This window comes from Mobula birostris, chromosome 24, assembly GCF_030028105.1.
Source record: "Mobula birostris isolate sMobBir1 chromosome 24, sMobBir1.hap1, whole genome shotgun sequence".
NCBI lineage: Eukaryota > Metazoa > Chordata > Chondrichthyes > Myliobatiformes > Myliobatidae > Mobula > Mobula birostris.
The window spans coordinates 14,420,054-14,439,456 of record NC_092393.1 but is presented as its reverse complement, the minus strand read 5'-3'; the positions used below and the strand labels follow the sequence as shown (position 1 = coordinate 14,439,456).

Below are 19,403 nucleotides of genomic sequence, written 5' to 3'. Positions count from 1 at the left end.
TAATTCTGAAGGCATTGTCTCTGAGCACTGCCATCATGCCAATCGTTCTTGCTTTGCCCACTTCTGTTTCTTCTGTGCTGAAGAACTGTGAGTGCAGACCTGTTTAGATGAAGTAGCAAGTATCTCGTGGGCCACAGGTAAAGGGACCACTGTCCTAAGGAATACCTTAGTCATTGGCTTCTAGGAGAGCTTGGTGACAGCCAGCCGTTTGGTTCTTACAGCCTGGGATCACATTGCATCTCTGGTTGCAGGCTTAAACTTCTGTGGAGACCAACACTCAAGCCTGCCAACCATAAGCATGATGAGTTTCATCAGTTTTCTGCTGGGTCTCCACCAGGGGCTTCAGGTATGTCTACTTCCTACCAGCTGTTCCTTGCTGAGTGCAGAGGAGCCCACAGTTACATTTATTTGCTTATTGGTAGGTTTAATATAAAGAGTGTTGCTAGGGAATTGGAATTTAAAATGGGGAAGTGAAAAATTAAAGAGAACTGTTGTTTGTCTAAAACTAATTGACATGTGAAATACAATTCATGCTCACGGTGCTGCAGTCAACTGTTTCTGTTAGAGCATGAGTTTTTTTCTGAATCATCAGGTATTCAATCAATTGACTGGTAAAAGCCTTAGGAATAAAACAATTTCTAATATTTAATGGAATTGTAAACTAGAATATTTAAAAAGCACACATTTAATGTTTTGTACCACAAAGATCTTCCCCATTATGTACACTTATGATTGTTTTCAGCCTCTTGTATTCTTAAAAATAGAAAACTGATGCAATTCATGGATTTTTTTAACCAAGGATTTTTTGCCTGCCTATCCTAAATAATATGTATTCTCTTTAGGCTATTGCAGGATTGAATGGGATGCAGCTTGGTGATAAGAAGCTTATAGTACAAAGGGCCAGTGTTGGTGCGAAGAATGCTAACCCGGTAATTGATTTTAAATTATAGTTTAAAATATTTATTAACGGTTTTGTACTTGTACCCCACGATGTTTACCCCGTATTAGGCTTCTATCTCTTTCTGTCAACAAATTTTGTTCACGTCTGCATTTTTTTTTTACCTTTTGCTTTTAAATTTTTAAATTAAATTCATTACTGCTCCAAATCCATTGTCGTTGGATGTGATAGGTCTGATTTTTGATCATAACTTGTAAGTGGAACCTGGCTTGCAGGTGATGAAGTTGTACTACAAGACATAGATTTATTTGGGCACAAACTAGACCAACTCTTGATAACTCTACCCCCCAGTTCATATATTAAACATTATGAAGTGTTCAATGGTGCACGTGTACCTGTATAGAATCAGTTTTTGGTTTACTTGGGTATTTTAAATTTTACAATTTGTTGATAACATTGAATGCCAGATAAATTTAAATGAGTTTTATGAATGTAATTCATTGATTGTATGTTGAGCAGAATCAGTAATCAGTTCATAAAGGAAATCAGCAACCCATTGTGATGATTTTGGTTTGTTAGTTGAATTGTCTTCTGTGAGTTTGTCTCTAAGCAATTGTCTTAATATCTTATTCATTCTGAATTCTTTCTCATGGGTAATATAAAAACTTTCATGATTGTTGCCTCATCTTCAATACATTCCTCTATCTGCTACCCTGAGGTCCACAGACTGTCTGCTTTCATTATAAGTCACTAGTTAGAAATCGCTAGTGGAACTCATTGCTTTCCTTTCATAAACTACAGAGGAAATTAATTATACATGGCCCAACACTTTTGACTGCAGTCAACTGATTCAGCACCCGGTGGAACCTGAAAGCTTTGGGTCTGTAAGGTTCAGAAGGTTCACAGTCACCTTCACTTTGCAGACATTATTTTCAGGTATTGACCTTCAGCATCTGCATTTAAGACTGTTGGTAAATCTTTCATGGAATCTTGAACCTATGAGTGTTTGTCACCAGAAGGTGGCATTTTATCTAGAGAACAAGCCCTTCCAGCCCAACAAGTTGCACTGTCCGGCAAACCTCCCCTGCCCCCCGCTTCCATTTAACCCTGATCTAATCACGGGACAACTTACAATGATCAGTTAACCTACTAACTGGGAGGAATCCAAAGCACCCAGAGGAAACCCATGTGGTCATGGGGAGAATGTACAAACTCTTTACGGACTGGGCCAGAATTAAGCTCCAAACTTTGGAACACCCCAGGCTGAAATACCATTGTGCTAAATGCTGCGCAATATCTAAGTTCCTTGCTGGAAAAATCTAAAACTAATCCAGAGCACTTAATTTTATTCTTCATTTGAAGAAGTCCAGCATCTGCCTCAGTGACCTTCCTTCCTACAGAAAGTTATTTACTTCTATTTGTGATTGAAACAATGCTTTCAAAGAAGTCCTTTAACTTAGCCAAGCATACTTTTAATCTAGATTTATCACAAAGAAAAGTCAACTTCATGCAAGTTCACCCGCATAGAGAGTGAGAGATCTTATTTACTACTTCAACTTAAGAATTAATTGTTTTGACTAACAAGTATGAATATCTTTCATTGGTTATCAGGAATAAAACAGTGTATGGTATACCAGTTATGTGATGAGATCAGAGAAGCTTCAATTCTTTGGAGCACAGAAGGATAGTGATCATTAAGAGTTTGGTAGAATAATGGGGCTCAGCTGCAATATAAGACTATTGTATATTGAGCAGCTCCTAATGTTAGCAAATAACCACTTCCAATTCACCATGGATATATTTTTTTACCTGAACACAATTGTATCTATTGATGCTAAATATACTACCATCAATGTTTTTGCCTTATTTTCGCCTTTGTCATTTTGGTGGGTAAAAACATTGTTTTTAAGTACACTGTTTTGGTTTGCAATTAAAACAGTCGATGTTTAATGTAACAATTCTTGATGTGATAGTAAATTAAATCCATTTGCTTCCAAAAATACTATATATTGTACAGCTGATTGGAAGTACAAATTTAGTTATACAATGAAATGTTTTTCAATGGATCTTTACCAACAGAAACACAGCATTTTCTATTTTGAGCACTGTTACTGGGAATATTCAGTAGTTGCAATAGAGAATATTTCTTCCCACCCACCTACTGTAATGTGGTGGACAGCTAGGAAAGTGGAGATGACAGCTGATTTAAAATTTTTATTTTTCTGTGCAGAATGCTATTATTCAAACACCAGTGACTGTGCAGGTACCAGGCCTTCCAACAATGCAAGTTCAGAACACAGGGCTGCCCACTGATGTGCTCTGCTTGTTAAACATGGTGTCACCAGACGAACTTATTGATGATGAAGAGTATGAGGAAATTTTGGAAGATATTAGAGAAGAGTGCAGCAAATATGGAACTGTGAAATCGATTGAAATCCCTCGTCCACTGGATGGATTAGAAGTGCCTGGCTGTGGCAAGGTAAAAGAATGGCACTTCGATTTAATTTTCAAATCGCAACATTTTTCTTAACTCTGCGTGTCGAGTTGATAAGCATAAACATTACAGCGCAGTACAAGCCCTTTGGCCTACGACGTTTAAGATCAGTCTAGCCATTAACGGCTACGTAGCCCTCCATTTTTCTATCATCCATGTGCCTATTGAAGAATATCTTAAATGCCTCTATCTGCCTGTACACCACCCCTGGTAGGGTGTTTTGTGCACTCACCTTTCTCTTAACTCTGACAATCCCCCTGTCCTTTCCTCAATCACCTTAAAATTATGTTCCCTTGTTTTAGCCATTTCCACCCTGTTTCTGGCCATCGTTCTATGCATTATTTGTCTTGTGTAGCTCTATCAAGTCACCTCACCAGAGGGAAAAGCCCTAGCTCTCTCAAGCTATCCTCATAAGACATGCTGTCGAATCCAGGGAGCATCGTGGTAAATCTCCTCTGCACCCTTTCTGAAGCTTTCATAATGAAGCAACCAGAACTGAACACGATATTCCAAATGTGGTCTAATGAGAGCTGCAACATTACCTCAAAGTTCTTGAACTCGATCACCTAACTAATGTAAGCCAACACACCATACACCACCTTAACAACCCTATCAACTTGTGCAGCATCTTTGAGGGGTCTATAGACATGGGCTCCAAGATCCCTCTGTTCCTCTATACTACTAAGAATCTTGCCATTAAACCTGCATTCTGCCAACAAATACGACCTTCCAAAATGAATCACTTCATTGTTTTCAAGGTTAAACTCTTATCTGCCACTTCTCAGCCCAGCTCTGCATCCCCTGTCAATGTCACATTGTAACCTACTACAACCTTCTATACTATTCACAACTCCACCAACCTTTCTATCATCTGCAAACTTACCCACCCATCCACTTCCTTTTCCAAGTCATTTATAAAAATCACAAAGAATTACGGGTCCCAGAACAGATCCCTGTGGAATATCAGTAGTCTCCAACTGCCAGATAGAAATCTCTCCATCTACGGCCACCCTCTGCTGTGTGGGCAAGCCAATTCTGTATCTATACAGCCAAGTTTCCCTCGATCCCATGCCACTTGACTTTGTGAATGAGCCTACCATGGGGAAAGTTGTCAAACACCCTACTAAAATCCATATACACCACATTCACTACGCTACTTTCATCAGTGTGCTTTGTTACATCCTCAAAGAATTCAATCAGGCTCGTGAGGCATGACTTACCCCTTAAAACCATACTGACTATCTCTAATCAGACTATGCCTCTGCAAATGCATATTTATTTAGGACCTCCCCTACCTCCTACGTCCCCAGGCACATATTTCCTTGTAAGTCCTGTCTGTAAGAATCTTCTCCAATAATTTGTCCACCGCTGAAACAAGATTCACTGGTCTATAGTTCCTTTGGTTATACCTATTCCCTTTCTTGAACAAAAGAATAATATTTGTTACCTTCCAATCATCCGGTACTACCCCTGTGGCTAGTAAGGATGCAAAGATCATTGCCAAAGGCCCAACAATCCCATTGAGGCAGGGAAAAGATAGTAAGGTGATGGAACCATAGCTGACAAGAGATGGAACACCTAGTCATGAAGCACAGCTGTGTCTTCCCTTGCTTCTCTTGTAACCTGGGGTATATGGCATCTGGACCCGGGGATATCTCCAAATGTTCTTTCTAAAGTTCCAGCATATCCTCTTTCTTAACGTTGACATATTCAAGCATATCAGCCTGTTTTACACTATCCTCACGAACATCAAAGTCACTCCCCCGGTGAACACTGAAGCAAAATATTCATTAAAGACCTCCCCTACCTGCTCCATCTGCAGGCACATATTTCCTCGTCTAACCCTTATCAGTCCTACCTTCACTCTAGTCATCCTCATTTTCTTCACATAATTAGATTAGATTAGATTCAACTTTATTGTCATTGTGCTGAGTACAGATACAAAGCCACTGAAATGCAGTTAGCATCTTACCAGAAATGCAAAGAATAGTGTTATTTACAAAATAACTGCGAATAAAAAGTAAGTGCTACAGCACACAAATATAAAAGTACTGAGACAGTACAATATGGGTGCAATACTGCTTAGCGCTGTGATGTGAGGTTCAGCAGGGTTACAGCCTCAGGGAAGAAGCTCTTCCTGTGCCTGCTGGTGCGGGAGCGGAGGCTCCTGTAGCGCCTACCAGATGGGAGGAGAGTAAAAAGTCCATGGTTAGGGTGAGATGCATCCTTGATAATGCTTTTCGCCCTGCCCAGGCAGCGCTTACGGTAGATGTTCTCAGTGGTGGGCAATTGGGTGCTGATAATCTGTTGGGCAGTTTTCACCACACGCTGGAGTGCTTTACAGTCCAATAGGGACAATTGCCATACCACACTGAGACGCAGTTGGTGAGTATGCTCTCAGTGGTACAGTGGTAAAAGTCCGTCAGTATCCTGGGACAGAGGTGAGCTTTCTTGATGCTCCTCAGGAAATAAAGGCGCTGTTGCACCTTTTTGATCAGGATGGAGGAGTTCAGGGACCAGGTGAGATCCTCGGAAGTGTGGACATCAAGGAATTTGAAGCTTGATACACACTCCACTACAGCTCTGTTGATGTAGATGGGGATGTGAGTGTGGCTTCTAGCATGCCTGAAGTCCACAATGATCTCCTTGGTCTTCTGGGTGTTAAGGGCCAGGTTGTTGTCAGCACACCACATGGCCAGGTGCTGGACCTCATCCCTGTAGGCCATCTTGTCATCCCCTCTGATCAGGCCAACCACCGTGGTGTCGTCTGCAAGCTTGATTATGGAGTTAGAACCATGTACAGGAACGCAGTCATAGGTGAAAAGGGAGTACAGAAGAGGGCTCAGCCCACAGCCTTTAGGCATACCAGTGTTCAGGGTGAGAGTGGAGGAGGAGAGGTTGTCTAACTTAACTGGAATCTTGTTAGTCAGAAAGTCCAAGGTCCAATTGCAGAGGGATGAGCTGATACCAAGCTGGCGAAGTTTGGCTGTCAGCTTGGAGGGGATCAACTTGAAGGAGTAGAATGCCTTGAGGGTTTTCCTAATCCTACTTCCCAAGGCCTTCTCATTCCCCCTTCTAGCTCTCCTAAGTCCATTTTTCAACTCCTTCCTATCTACCTTGTAACTCTCAAGCCCTGTCTGATCCATGCTTCCTAAACAAGTAAGTTTCTTTCTTTGTCTTGACCAGGTATTTCACATCTCTTGTCAACTGTGATTCCTTCACCTTACCATCGTTTCCCTGCCTCAATAAACAAACCTATCCAGAAGGCCATGCAAGTTCTCTCTAAACATGCTCCTCATTTCATTTTTATGGATTTCCCTGAATACATTTCTTCCAGATTTACACTCCTAAATTCCTGCCCAATATTGTGATAATTCTTCTTCCCCCAATTAAATACTTTCCCAACACACATAAAAGTTGCTTGAAATTCCAGCATCTGCAGATTTCCTTGTGTTTGCGTTTTTAAATACTTTCCCATACCGTTTGCTCCTATTCCTCACCAAAAGGTCAGGAAGTTGTGGACACTATCTCTGAAATGTTCTCCCATTAATAGATCTGACACCTGACCTGGTCCGTTGCCTCATCCCAGTTCAGGAATTCTTCCTGCACACATCGAACAAATTCTGTCCATTCTAAATCGTTTGCACTAAGGAGATGCTGGTTAATATCAGAGAAGTTGAAATCACCAAGCAAAGTGATTTTAAATTTTGATTTAGAATATGTTTATTATTTTTATTCTGGTTTTTAACTTTATAATTGGGGTTTGTTTTGAACAAGTGACTAGGATTTCCTTGATTATTCATGCTCAATAGATACAGAAGTTGGTCTTAGATGCAAACTGTAGCCAGGTCCATGGATTTTACTCTTCCTCATCTTCCACCCTTCCCCAACAAACACTATACTTAGCATTGGGTTGGGGATCCAAGATGGAGGGGTTAAGTTAATAGGGCAAGCTCCCTTTATTAGTTATCTTTACAGGTAAAAGGTGAATAGAAACTTGAGCCTTGTCTACATGCACTGATGTAGCAGTTGCAAATTACTTATATAAGACTGTGAGGCCATAAGATATAGGAGCAGAATTAGGCCATTTGGCCCATTGAGTCTGCTACACCATCATGGCTGATCCATTTTTCCTTTCAGTCCTAATCTCCTGCCTTCTCCCTGTATCCCTTCATGCCCTGACCAATCAAGAATCTATCAACCTCTGCCTTAAATATACATAAAGACTTGGCCTCCACAACTGCCTGTGGCAACGAATTCCACAGATTCACTACCCTCTGGCTAAAGAAATTCTTCCTCCTCATTTCCATTCTAAAAGGACGCCCTTCTATTCTGAGTTTGTGTGCTCTGGTCTTACACTGTTCAACTGTAGCAAACATGCGCTCCTCATCCACTCTTATCAAGGCCTTTCACCATTTGATAGGTTTCAATTAGGTCACCCCTCATTCTTCTGAATTCTAGCCCAGAGCCACCAAGCGCTCTTCATATGATGTCATTTAAACCTGGAATCATTTTCATGAGCTTCCTTTGAACCCTTTCCAGCTTCAGCACATCCTAAAATAAGGGGCCCAAAACTGCTCAGCAGTGCTTTATCAAGTCTCAACATTATATCCTTGCTTTTATATTCTAGTCCTCTTGAAATGAATGTGAACATTGCATTTGCCTTCCTCACCAGAGACTCAACCTGAAAGCTAATCTTTAGGGAATCCTGCACAAGGATTTTCAAATCCCTTTGCACCTCAGTTTTTTGTATTCTCTCCATTTAGAAAAAGTAAACCCTTCATTTCTTCTAAGAAATTGCATGACCACACTTCCTGACACTGTATTTCAACTGCCAGTTATTTGCCTATTCTCCTAATCTGTCTGTCCTTCTGAGTTTATTTCCTCAAAACTACCTGCCCATCCTCCTATCCTTGTATCGTCTGCAAACTTTGCAACAAAACTATTAATTCCATCATCCAAATCATTAGCATATAACATAAAAAGAATCGGTCCCAGCACAGACCCCAGTGGAACACCACTAGTCACCGGCAGCCAAGCAGAAAAGGCTCCCTTTATTCCCACTCTTTGCCTCCTGCCAATTAATCACTAATTTATCCATGTTAGAATCTTCCCTGTAATACCTTGGGCTTATAGCTTTTTAAGGAGCCTCTTGTGTGGCATCTTGTTAAAGGCTTTCCTAAAATCCAAGTACCCATTATCAACTGGTTCTCCTTTGTCTATCCTGCTTATTATTTCTTCAAAGAATTCCAACAGATTTGTCAGGTAAGATTTTCCCTTGAGGAAACTATGCTGACTACAGACTATTATGTGCCTCCAAGTACCCCAAAACCCCATCCTTAACAATCAACTCCAACTTCTTCCCAACCACTGAGGCCAGACTATCCAGCCTATAATTTTCTTTCTTCTACCTCTCTCCCTTCTTGAAGAGTGAAGTGACATTTGCAATTTTTCAATCGTCCAAAACCATTCCAGAATCTAGTAGTTCTTGAAAGATCATTACTAAAAGCTCCACAATCTCTTCAGCCACCTCTTTCAGAACTTTGTGGTGTATACCATCTGGTCCAGTTGACTTATCTACCTTCAGACTCTTGAGTTTCCCAAGAACCTTTTTAGTAATGCTAACTTCACACATTTCATGCTCCCTGACACCTGGATCCTCCACCATACTACTAGTGTCTTTCACAGTGAAGACTGATGCAAAATACTTAGTTGGTCCAGCATTTTCTTGTCCCCCATAACTACCTCTCCAGCATCATTTGCCAGCGGACCGATACCCACTGTCACCTCTCTTTTACGCTTTATGTATCTGAAGAAACTTTCGGTATCCTTGTAACTTTCAAATTCTATCTTTACCTTCATGACTTTTTTTGTTTCCTTCTGTTGGTTTTTAAAAGCTTCCCAGTTCTCTAACTTCCCACTAATTTTTGCCCTCTCTTTGGCTGTTATGTTGGCTTTGACTTTCCACATTAGGCATGGTTGTGCCATCTTGTGTTTAGAATATTCCTGTTCTTTGGGATGTATATATCCTGTGCCTTCTGAGTAGATTCCAGAAATTCCAAGCATTGCTGCTCTGGTGTCATCCCTGCCAGTGATCTATTCCAATCAATTCTGGCCAACTTCTCTCTCATGACTTGATGGACATTCCAGTTAAACAGGAGAAATGCAAATAAGCACATGTTTCGGTACCACAGCAATTAGTAATATAGAGGTCTAGTTCTAGGTTTCATTTTGAAGCAGGGCAGCCTTTTATTGCAGTACTTGTTTATATATTATGTCTTGAATACAGTTCATTTGGCTTACTGTTAACTTTTTTTTCCTCTCAACAGATATTTGTAGAATTCATCTCTCCTCTAGACTGCCAAAAAGCAATGCAAGCACTAACAGGCAGAAAGTTTGCCAATAGAGTTGTAGTTACCAAGTATTATGACCCAGAGCTGTACCACAGACGTGACTTCTAAGAACACGCAGCCACCTTGCTGTCAACATTTCTGACTAAAGCTTTGTTTATAGTTCTAACTAGATCTGTATAAAATAGCATAGGTTTCAGTAGTTTGTAGTAGTCAAATTCAGTTTATTTTTAGCATGGATGTCTTGATGTCGTTATAGTATTCTGCGTAAATATCCATGTTGCAGGAACTGTAATAGCAAAAAAAACTTGTAAATGGAATTGTATCTTTTTTATAGTGTTGGGCCTTTCTTTCTTTTGACTTTTTGGGGAGGAACAGCAAATTCTGTAACTGCTGATTCTGTCAGACTGGTGAAACCAGTATTTGAACACTGTACCTGGTTTCAACTAATAAACTTCTGAAATGGAAACTTAGTTGTGCTAGTTATGCGTAAAAGCTCCTTACGGTGGTCTGGACCAATGGCATTTTTCTTCTCTGGATTTGTTTTGATACTGTTTTTATTCTAACGCATCCAACAATTGTATTATTTCTTCACAAAGTGCTGGGCAGCATATAATCTGGCATCTTCAATTCTGGAACGACTGTAAACAGAGATTTATTATTTTAATAACAGAGTATGAATGATGTTTATATCACACTTGATGACACTGTTATAGAACAAGGCCAAGAAGCCTCCTTTAGAAAATATGAAAGAGATTCAGTGAGGAAGATTGTGTGCTTATTCCAAAACTTGGCTGACTTACTGTGCACGTTTAACAGGCCTCACTCTTTTACTTTTAACTAGTGAAGAATGCTGTAATGAGATTTTATTGACTATTTTGAGTGTTGTTCAAGGCACCTGGCAAATGCAGAAATCTATCCCATTATCTCTACTTAATCACCGTCTGGTAAGACTTTGTGTAATTTGTTTACTCTTCAAAAAAACTAATTTAGTCAATTTTTCCCACAACTTCATAATTTTAAAACTCATCTGGTTATTGGTGTAATTTTTGTATGAATTGTGTAGATCCTTTCTCCAGTGTTTCACAACATAATAAATTTTACATAGGTTGAATGCTGGTGTTATCTGCTAGATACCAATTTCCACTTCAAAAGCCAACATCAAAGCCTTTCGGAGAAGGAGAAATGTATTTCATTCCTGATTTAAAGGAGGAAAATTCCCTAAAGATCAGTAAGAGGAGGGATGGATGGGGATGCATAAACCAAATGGCCACAGGCTCAAATCTGCACAATCCACAGCTACTGGAGTGCAAAATTGTAAGCTAAATTGGATGTATTCTGTAATTTGTGGTCTTGCATAGTGCCTAAACTACTGTTGATAGAACACAGTACACAGTTTTGTTGTACCATGCAAATATAGATAGCAATTCTAAAGATTTTACTCAGGCACAAACACAAAAGGTTCTACAGATGCTGGAAATCTTGTGCAACGCACACAAAACATTGGAGAAACTCAGCAAATCAGGCAGCATCTATGGAGGCGAATAAACAGTCAACATTTTGGATGTTGACCTTTGGGGGTGCACAAATCCAATAAATACCAGCATGTTTAACAATATTAATCAAGAAATAATGGTAGCAAATTACGCAATTTATTTGCTTGAACTATGTGTAATATATTGAGGATTTTCTTCCAAGTCTCAGATTCCAATTTCATCATATTTCAATATATTGTCCAGTAAACCATTTTCTCAGGCTGATTTTATTTTAGATTATAAATGATAAAAGTTCTAAGTTGTTTTCTATCTTGATTTTGGGTTGCATATTTGATCTCAGAACCAAGGCTTTGGCAAGGAGGCACTGGTCAGTAGCAGGTAAGGGTGTTTTTTTTAGCATCTGCAGATTTTCTCGTGGTTAGGGGTTTTTATATAGTATTAGTTTTCTTAAACAAAACAATCCAGATTACAACAAATGAAATTAAATAGAGCTGCAGGATCAGGTGATGTGTTGTAGGTGCATGATGTGGGAGCTGGTGGACCCAATTGTTGTTCCTAGTGACCACACCTGCAGCAGTGTTGACTGCTCTAGGATCTCAGGCTCAAAGCTGATGACTTTCAACACTATGATGCATCAGGGAGGGGCAAGAGTTTCCTGGACACTGTTTCAGGAAGCAGCACACCCAACACATTAACTACTTCAAATTCAGTCTGTGGCTAGGGACAAGAGGGTGTGACTGCAAATAAGGCAAGTAGGTAAATCTAAGAGGTAGTGCCAGAGAAGCCTCAGTCCCATCAAGTTTGAGATTATTCCCTCTGAGGATGAGCGTGGGGGCAGTTGGAAGGATGAGCAAGCAAACTGTGGCTCAGATAGCCATTCACAGCTGGGTGGGAGAAGAGAAATGTGGTTATAATTGCTGATAGGATAATCGGGGAATAGACACAATTCTGTCGCAAGAATTAAGAATCCTGAAAGCTGTCTGGTGCCCAGGTTCAAGACATCTGATTTGGAGTGGGAGGGGAAAGATCCTATTGCCGTGGTTCATGTGGGTACCAACTATGTAGAAAGAAAAGGAAAGAGGTTTCACAGGAAATTTGAGCAGCTAGGTACTAAATTACAACAGAACCGAGAAAGTAATCCAGTTCCCTACCTGAGCCACATGCAAAATGACACAGTTAAGATCGGAGAACTAAATGTGTGGCTCAAAGATTGGTGTGGGAGAAGTGGTTTTGAATTTGTGGGGCATGGGCACCAGTATTGGGGAAGATGGGAGCTGTTCTGATTGGACGAATGTGTAAATAAATAACGGCTCAGCCACACATTCTCTCTCTCTCTCCTTTTTCTCCCTCTGTCCCTCTGACTATACCCTTTGCCCATCCTCTGGGTTTTTCCCCCCCCTCCCTCTTTTCCTTCTCCCTGGGCCTCCTGTCCCATGATCCTCTCATATCCCTTTTGCCAATCACCTGTCCAGTTCTTGGCTCCATCCCTCCCCCTCCTGTCTTCTCCTATCATTTTGGATCTCCCCCTCCCCCTTCCACTTTAAAATCTCTTACTCACTCTTCCTTCAGTTAGTCCTGACGAAGGGTCTCGGCCTGAAACGTCGACTGTACCTCTTCCTAGAGATGCTGCTTGGCCTGCTGCATTCACCAGCAACTTTTATGTATGTTGCTTGAATTTCCAGCATCTGCAGAACTCCTGTTGTTATGGTGAATCTATGGCGCTTTTTTTTTTGCAACATTAGTATATTAGGGGAAATTTGTAGAATGCTTTCGAGATGGTTTTTTAGAGGATCAGTTTTTCTGGATTGGGTGTTGTACGATGAATTGGAATTGATTATAGAGCTTAAAATAAAGGAAACCTTAGGGGACCATGATCAGATTATGACAGAGGGAGAAGATAGAGTTAATATTGCAGTGGAGTAAAGAGAATTACAGAGGCATGAGAGAGGAGCTGTCCAAAGTTGATTCGAAGAGGGCATTAGCAGGAATGATGGCACTGCAACAGTGGATGGAGTTTCTGAGAGCAATTCAGAAGGTGCAGGATAGATACATCTCAAAGAAGAAGTAGTATTCAAAGGAAGGATAACACAACCATGACTGACAGAGAAGACAGAGCCAACATAAAAGCCAAAGAGAGCGCAAGTAATATAGAGGATTGGGAAACATTAAAACCAACAGAAGGGAACTAAAAAGTCATAAAGAAGGAAGAAATTGAATATGAAGGTAAGCTAGCCAATATTAAAAGTAGATAGCAAGTTTTTTCAAATATATCAAGTGTAAAAGGTGAGAGTAGATACCAGAGGACTAGGAAATGAAGCTAGAGAGGAAGTAATGGGGGATGAGGAAATGGCAGATAAACTGAATAAGTATTTTGCATCAGTTTTCACTGTGGAAGACACTAGCAGTATTCCAGAAGTTTGAAAGTGTCAGCATGCAGAAGTGACTGAAGTTGCTATTACTAGGGAGAAAGTGCTTTGAAAACCGTTAAGTCTGAAGGTAGATAAATCACCTGGATCAGATGGTCAACACCCCAGAGTTCTGAAAGAAGTGGCTGAAGAGATTATGGAGGCATTAGTAATGATCTTTAGAGAATCAATGGATTCTGGCGTGGTTCCAGAAGACTGGAAAATTCCAAATGTCACTCCATTCTTCAAGAAGGGAGACTGGCAGAAGAAAGGAAATTATAGGCCAGTTACTCCAACGTCAGCGGTTGGTAAGATGTTGGAGTCAATTGTTAAGGATATGGTTTTATACAGAGGCACATGATAAAATAGGCCAAATTCAGCATGGTATCCTTAAGAGAAAAACTTGCCTGACAAATCTGTTGTAATTCTTTGACGTTAAGAGCCCAGAAAAGATATTAGCTTGGATAGAGTATTGGCCAATTGGCAGAAAGCAAGAATGGGAATAAAGGGAGCCTCCTCTGGTTGGCTGTTGGTGAGTACAGTAGTTGTGTTCCACAGGGGTCTGTGTTGCAAACACCTTTTACGTTATACATCACTGATTTGGATGACAGAATTGATGGCTTTGTGGCAACTCATCTAGGAGAATGAAAATCTAGTGTGATCTCAAATTTCTGATCTCAAACCTTTGCTGCCTTGCAGCGATACCCACTCATGGGGAAGGCTTCAGGAGTAAACCCCAAGGGAAAAATCTAGAGCTGGCATCCCTAAGGCAGTCCTACGTTAAGTTCAATGCTGACTGGCAACCCCTGCCATGCCACTGGTGCTAAACTATATCGGTCTCTGACGTTCCTTTGGATTCAACAGAGGCGTGGAGAGGGGGAGTTTGCTGCATGGGCAACAGCTTTCTCTCCATGTTGTACAACCCTAGCTTGCACATCATGTAAACAACTACAATGCAATATCCATCGTGGACCCTGACCAACGAAAGGCCTCGATACTATAAAAGGGGTATGATAAGAGATTAACTTGAAATCAAGTGGTAACTTTGAGTCATAAGCTTAAGCTACACTCTAGACACTCAGCTTTCGATTGCTGTACATAGAGTACTACAATTCTGTCTTTGGAACAGAAATCAAACTTTTCCCTCAAAAGTGGAAAACATGGGTCTCACCACATTCTTACAGAACAAGGGGGTTTGTCTGGTATCATAGCTGATACATTGTGCAATGAGCTGTTGTTTGGAGTCTGAGGCAGCACCTCTGTTGCATTCGACTAAGCTGAAGTGCTGGGAGCTGGGTTTGCAGAGAAGGACCACATAGAGCCATGCAGGAACAAGGGTGATTCACAAGTTCTGTTAGTGGCAGATCTGCTCAAATGTGTTTGCGTTTCCACCAGAGGTTAGAAGCTACTGTTTATGTTTAACAAGTCAATGAACTAATGACTTTAACATTGAACATGAAAATCTACATCACATTACAGGCCCTTCAGCCCACAAAGTTGTGCCGACCATGTAACCCACGCTAGAGACTGCCTAGAATTTTCCTACTGCATTTTTCCAAGTTCTATGTACCTATCTAAGAGTCTCTTAAAAGACCCTATTGTATCCACCTCTACCACCATTGCAGGCAGTGTATTCCACACTCACCCAACACTCTCTGTGTGAAAAACTTACTCCTGACACCCCTCCTGTACCTCCTTCCAAATACCTTAAAACTATGGCCCCTCGTGTTAGCAATATCAGCCCTGAGGTTATTCACACAATCATCAATGCCTCTTGTCATCTTATACACCTTTATCAGGTCACCTCTCATCCTCCATCACTCCAAGGAGAAAAGGCCAAGTTCACTCAACCTATTCTCATAAGATACACTCTCCAATTCAGGTAACATCCTTGTAAATCTCCTCTGCACTCTTTCTATAGTATCCACATCCTTCCTAAAGTGAGGTGACCAGAACTGAACACAGTACTCCAAGTGGGGACTAACTAAGGTCTTATATAGCTATAATATTACCTCATGGCTCTTGAAGTCAATCTCACAGTTGATGAAGGCCAACACACCACACACCAGGATCCCGCTGATCCTCTACACTGCCAAGCGTCTTACCATTAATATTATATTCCGTCTGCAAATGTGACCTACAAAAATGAACCACTTCACACTTATCTGGGTTGAACCCCAACTGCCACTTCTCAGCCCAGTTCTGCATCCTATCAATGTCCTGCTGTAATCTCTGACAGCCTTCCAGATTATCCACAACACCCTCAACTTTTATGTCATCAGCAAACTTACTAACCCACCCTTCCATTTCCTCATGCAGGTCATTTATAAAAATCACAAAGAGGACGAGTCCCAAAACAGATCCCTGCGGAACACCACTGGTCACTGTCCTCCATGCAGAATATGAAGCATCTGCAACTACCCCTTGCCTTCTGCGAGCAAACCAATTCTGGATCCACAAAGTAAGGTCTCCTTACTTTCTGAATGAGCCTTGCATGGGGAACATTATCAAATGCCTTACTGAAATCCATATACACTACAATCACTGTTCTACCTTCATCAATGTGTTTTGTTATATCATCAAAGAATTCAATCAGGCTTGTAAGGCACGACCTGCCCTTGACAAAGCCATGCTGACTATCCCTAATCAGATTATATCTCTCCAAATGTTCATCAATCCTGCCTCTGAGGATTAGTGAAAATATATTTAATTATCGGCCAGTATATTTGACTAGCTAGCATCATCTCCCCCCCCTGAATTTCCCATGTATACCAGATAATAATGTTTCTATTATACAGCCAAGATCAACAACAATCTCAATCAATGCCAATAAAGGATAGAAGGGCTAGGGAGCCTATTCCTGTTCCCATTTCATGAATAGCATCAAAATAGAGAGTGAAATGGTATATACCATTTCTACTTCGGGCTTTGTTCCATATGAACCAGCAGCAATCTCTAGTATTTACACTAGCTTCATTAGGTGCTTAGCTGAAGCAATTAGCAAGCAACAGGAGTGGTTCAAAATTAAAAGTTAAATATTACAGATGCTGAAAATCAAACAAAAACAAAAAATACTACAAATACTTCGCAAGTTAGGCAACTTCTATGACGGGGAATACAGGAGGTGGGGGGGGAGTTAACGATGAAGGTCAACTACCTTCATAAAGGTTCAAACTAATATTATTGACCTGTTCCCCATACAGCTTCTCTCTCTATACCAGTTGACATAGAACAGAAGTGGTTCAACTGAAATCCTGGGTGAAAATAGATAATTCTGCACAGTGTAAATATATATAGCTTTGAACCTTTTTGTAGCTTAATGCTAAAATATATTTTATCAAGTGGATCTATAAAATGTCCTCAGACTATGTAGTCGAGCAAAGAAAGATACTGCAGCTTTAACAGAGAAAAAAACATTGCATTAATTAATGGCTGATGGAGAAGTATTGTTGTAGTCAGTTAGGACTTAAAGATAAAGCAGAATAGCTTTGCACTTAAGATACTTCAGGGCTACAAGAATCTTTTATATTGAAATATTTTGTTCTGTCCATATCAGATTGATGGGAATAAGAAGAAAGGTACTTTAATAATGCAATGCTAATATGAGGTTTCTGAACATCTTTAAAGGTGGAATAAGAAACATGAGTGAAAACTCAACAGAAGAATGCACCAGACATATTACAAAGCAGTGATAATAGCAGTCACAAGTGATATAGTATAGATCCCAGGAAATAGTATAAAGATAATAATGAAACCTGAATGATGTTTTCCAGCATATTTACTTCTCCCTTACCTATTGCAGTGTGTCTGTGGATGGCATCCATAATCAGCCACTGGGGTCAAACTTGCTGATGTTGTACCTGCAAGGTTTGGACAAATACAGCATAAATGTAGACACAGGACAAGCTCCAAACTCTAAGCAAAGTTTGGAATTGTTTTAAGTATTCCATTTATTAGCATTAGTTGTACTATTCTTTATAGAACATAGAATATAGGGCAGTACAGCAAAGTACAGGCCCTCTCTGGAATATGTAGATAGAGCATGCAAGATATCCAGGTTCTATTTTAAACAAAAGTAATTGGGTGAGCTGTGATATAATCAGGCTGATAATAGGTATCTAACCTTGAAGCTGTGAAAGCACAGAAGGAATATAAGTTCTGACAAATCCTCAGAATCTGGGAAATCAAATTTTCAAGAATTAAACTAAAGGATAAAGTACCATGTGCACACTGGTGTAATTCAAGTGCTATGTCCTTTTGTGAAATAATGGAGCTTCTAAATAGGTTTAAAGCTTCGAAGGCAAACTCAGGTACAAATGCAGCTTAGGAAAGAGAGATTCAGTTTTAACTCTAGCTCAAGAATCATTCACTTATTGGCATTTGCAAAATAAGGTCTGTAATTTAACCATAAAAATATTTGAAAACATAATATTGTTTCTCACCATTGTGGCAATTCCACTAGCTCATCCAAAAAAAATGAATTAAGATTAAAAACACATTTCTTTGTCACCCAGTTCATACTGACATAACACAAACTGGCGGTAGAACGCAGCAGGCCAGGCAGCATCTATAGGGAGAAGTACAAAGTCGACGTTTCGGGCCGAGACCCTTTGTCAGGACTAACTGAAAGAAGAGATGGTAAGAGATTTGAAAGTGGAAGGGGGAGGGAGAGATACGAAATGATAGGAGAAGACCAGAGGGGGAAGGATGAAGCTAAGAGCTGGAAAGTTGATTGGCAAAAGTGATACAAGGCTGGAGAAGGGAAAGGATTGTGGGATGGGAGGCCTAGGGAGAAAGAAAGTGGGAGGGGAGAACCAGAGGAAGATGGAGAGAAGGCAAGGAGTGAGGGACAGAGAGAGAAGAAAAAAAAGGAAATAAATAAATAAAGGATGGAGTAAGAAGGGGAGGAGGAGCATTGATGGAAGTTGTCCTTTATATAATTTGAGAAGTTTGGAAAATAATAATAAAGCACAGTAACACACATCAAAGTTGCTGGTGAACGCAGCAGGCCAGGCAGCATCTCTAGGAAGAGGTACAGTCGACGTTTTAGGCCGAGACCCTTCGTCAGGACCCATATAATAATAAAGCACAGTAAATAGCTTTAAATTCTTTGGCTTCGTCATATTAGAATATTATATCCTGGGCCCAGCATGCAAGTGCCATCACAAAGAAGGTTCATAGTGCCTCAACTTTCTTTGAAGTTTGCAAAGATTTGACATGTCACTAAAGGCTTTGACAGATTTCTATAGGTGCACAGTGGAGAATATCCTGGTATCGTGACCTGGTACAGAAACATCAATGCTCGGGAATGGAAACGCCACAGAAAGTGGTGGATACAGCCCAAACCATCACAAGCAAAGACCTCCCTACCATGGAGCTCATTTACATGGAGTTCATTTACATGGAGTTCATTTACATGGAGTTCATTTACATGGAGTTCTGCCACAAGAAAGCAGCACCCAGAATTGCAGTCTCCACCATCCAGGCCATGCTCTTTTCTTGCCACTGCCATCAGGCAGGAGGTATAAAAGCCTAAGGTCCCACACCACCAGGTTCAGGAATAATTATTATCCTACAACCATTAGGGTCTTGAACCGATGTGGATAACTTCACTCACCACAGCTCACTTCAAGGACTCTTTACAAATCATGTTCTCACTATTTTTTTATTTGCACACTTGTTCTTTTTATTCACATTGTTTTTTGCCAGTCTTTGTTCACATACATTATTTATTCACAAATTGTATTGTATTTCTTTATT

At 40.4% G+C, this 19,403-nt stretch overlaps 2 protein-coding genes across 3 annotated transcripts in view; one reads left to right on the top strand and one right to left on the bottom strand.

Annotated features, from left to right (window-relative positions):
- Positions 1-10,211, top strand: part of LOC140187371 (splicing factor U2AF 65 kDa subunit-like) — a 50,113-nt gene extending 39,902 nt beyond the window's left edge. For both annotated transcript variants that reach the window (XM_072242645.1, XM_072242644.1), the window contains exons 9-11: positions 843-929; positions 3,129-3,377; positions 9,722-10,211. In XM_072242645.1, coding sequence (XP_072098746.1) covers positions 843-929; positions 3,129-3,377; positions 9,722-9,853 — 468 coding nt within the window. In that variant the 3' untranslated portion in view covers positions 9,854-10,211. The remainder of the gene's footprint in view (positions 1-842; positions 930-3,128; positions 3,378-9,721) is intronic.
- Positions 2,921-19,403, bottom strand: part of LOC140187440 (uncharacterized) — a 217,492-nt gene continuing 201,009 nt past the window's right edge. The window contains exons 17-18 of the mRNA XM_072242765.1: positions 17,437-17,503; positions 2,921-10,383 (exon numbers count right to left, since the gene is read on the bottom strand). Of these exons, the coding sequence (XP_072098866.1) occupies positions 10,326-10,383; positions 17,437-17,503 (125 nt within the window). The 3' untranslated portion in view covers positions 2,921-10,325. The remainder of the gene's footprint in view (positions 10,384-17,436; positions 17,504-19,403) is intronic.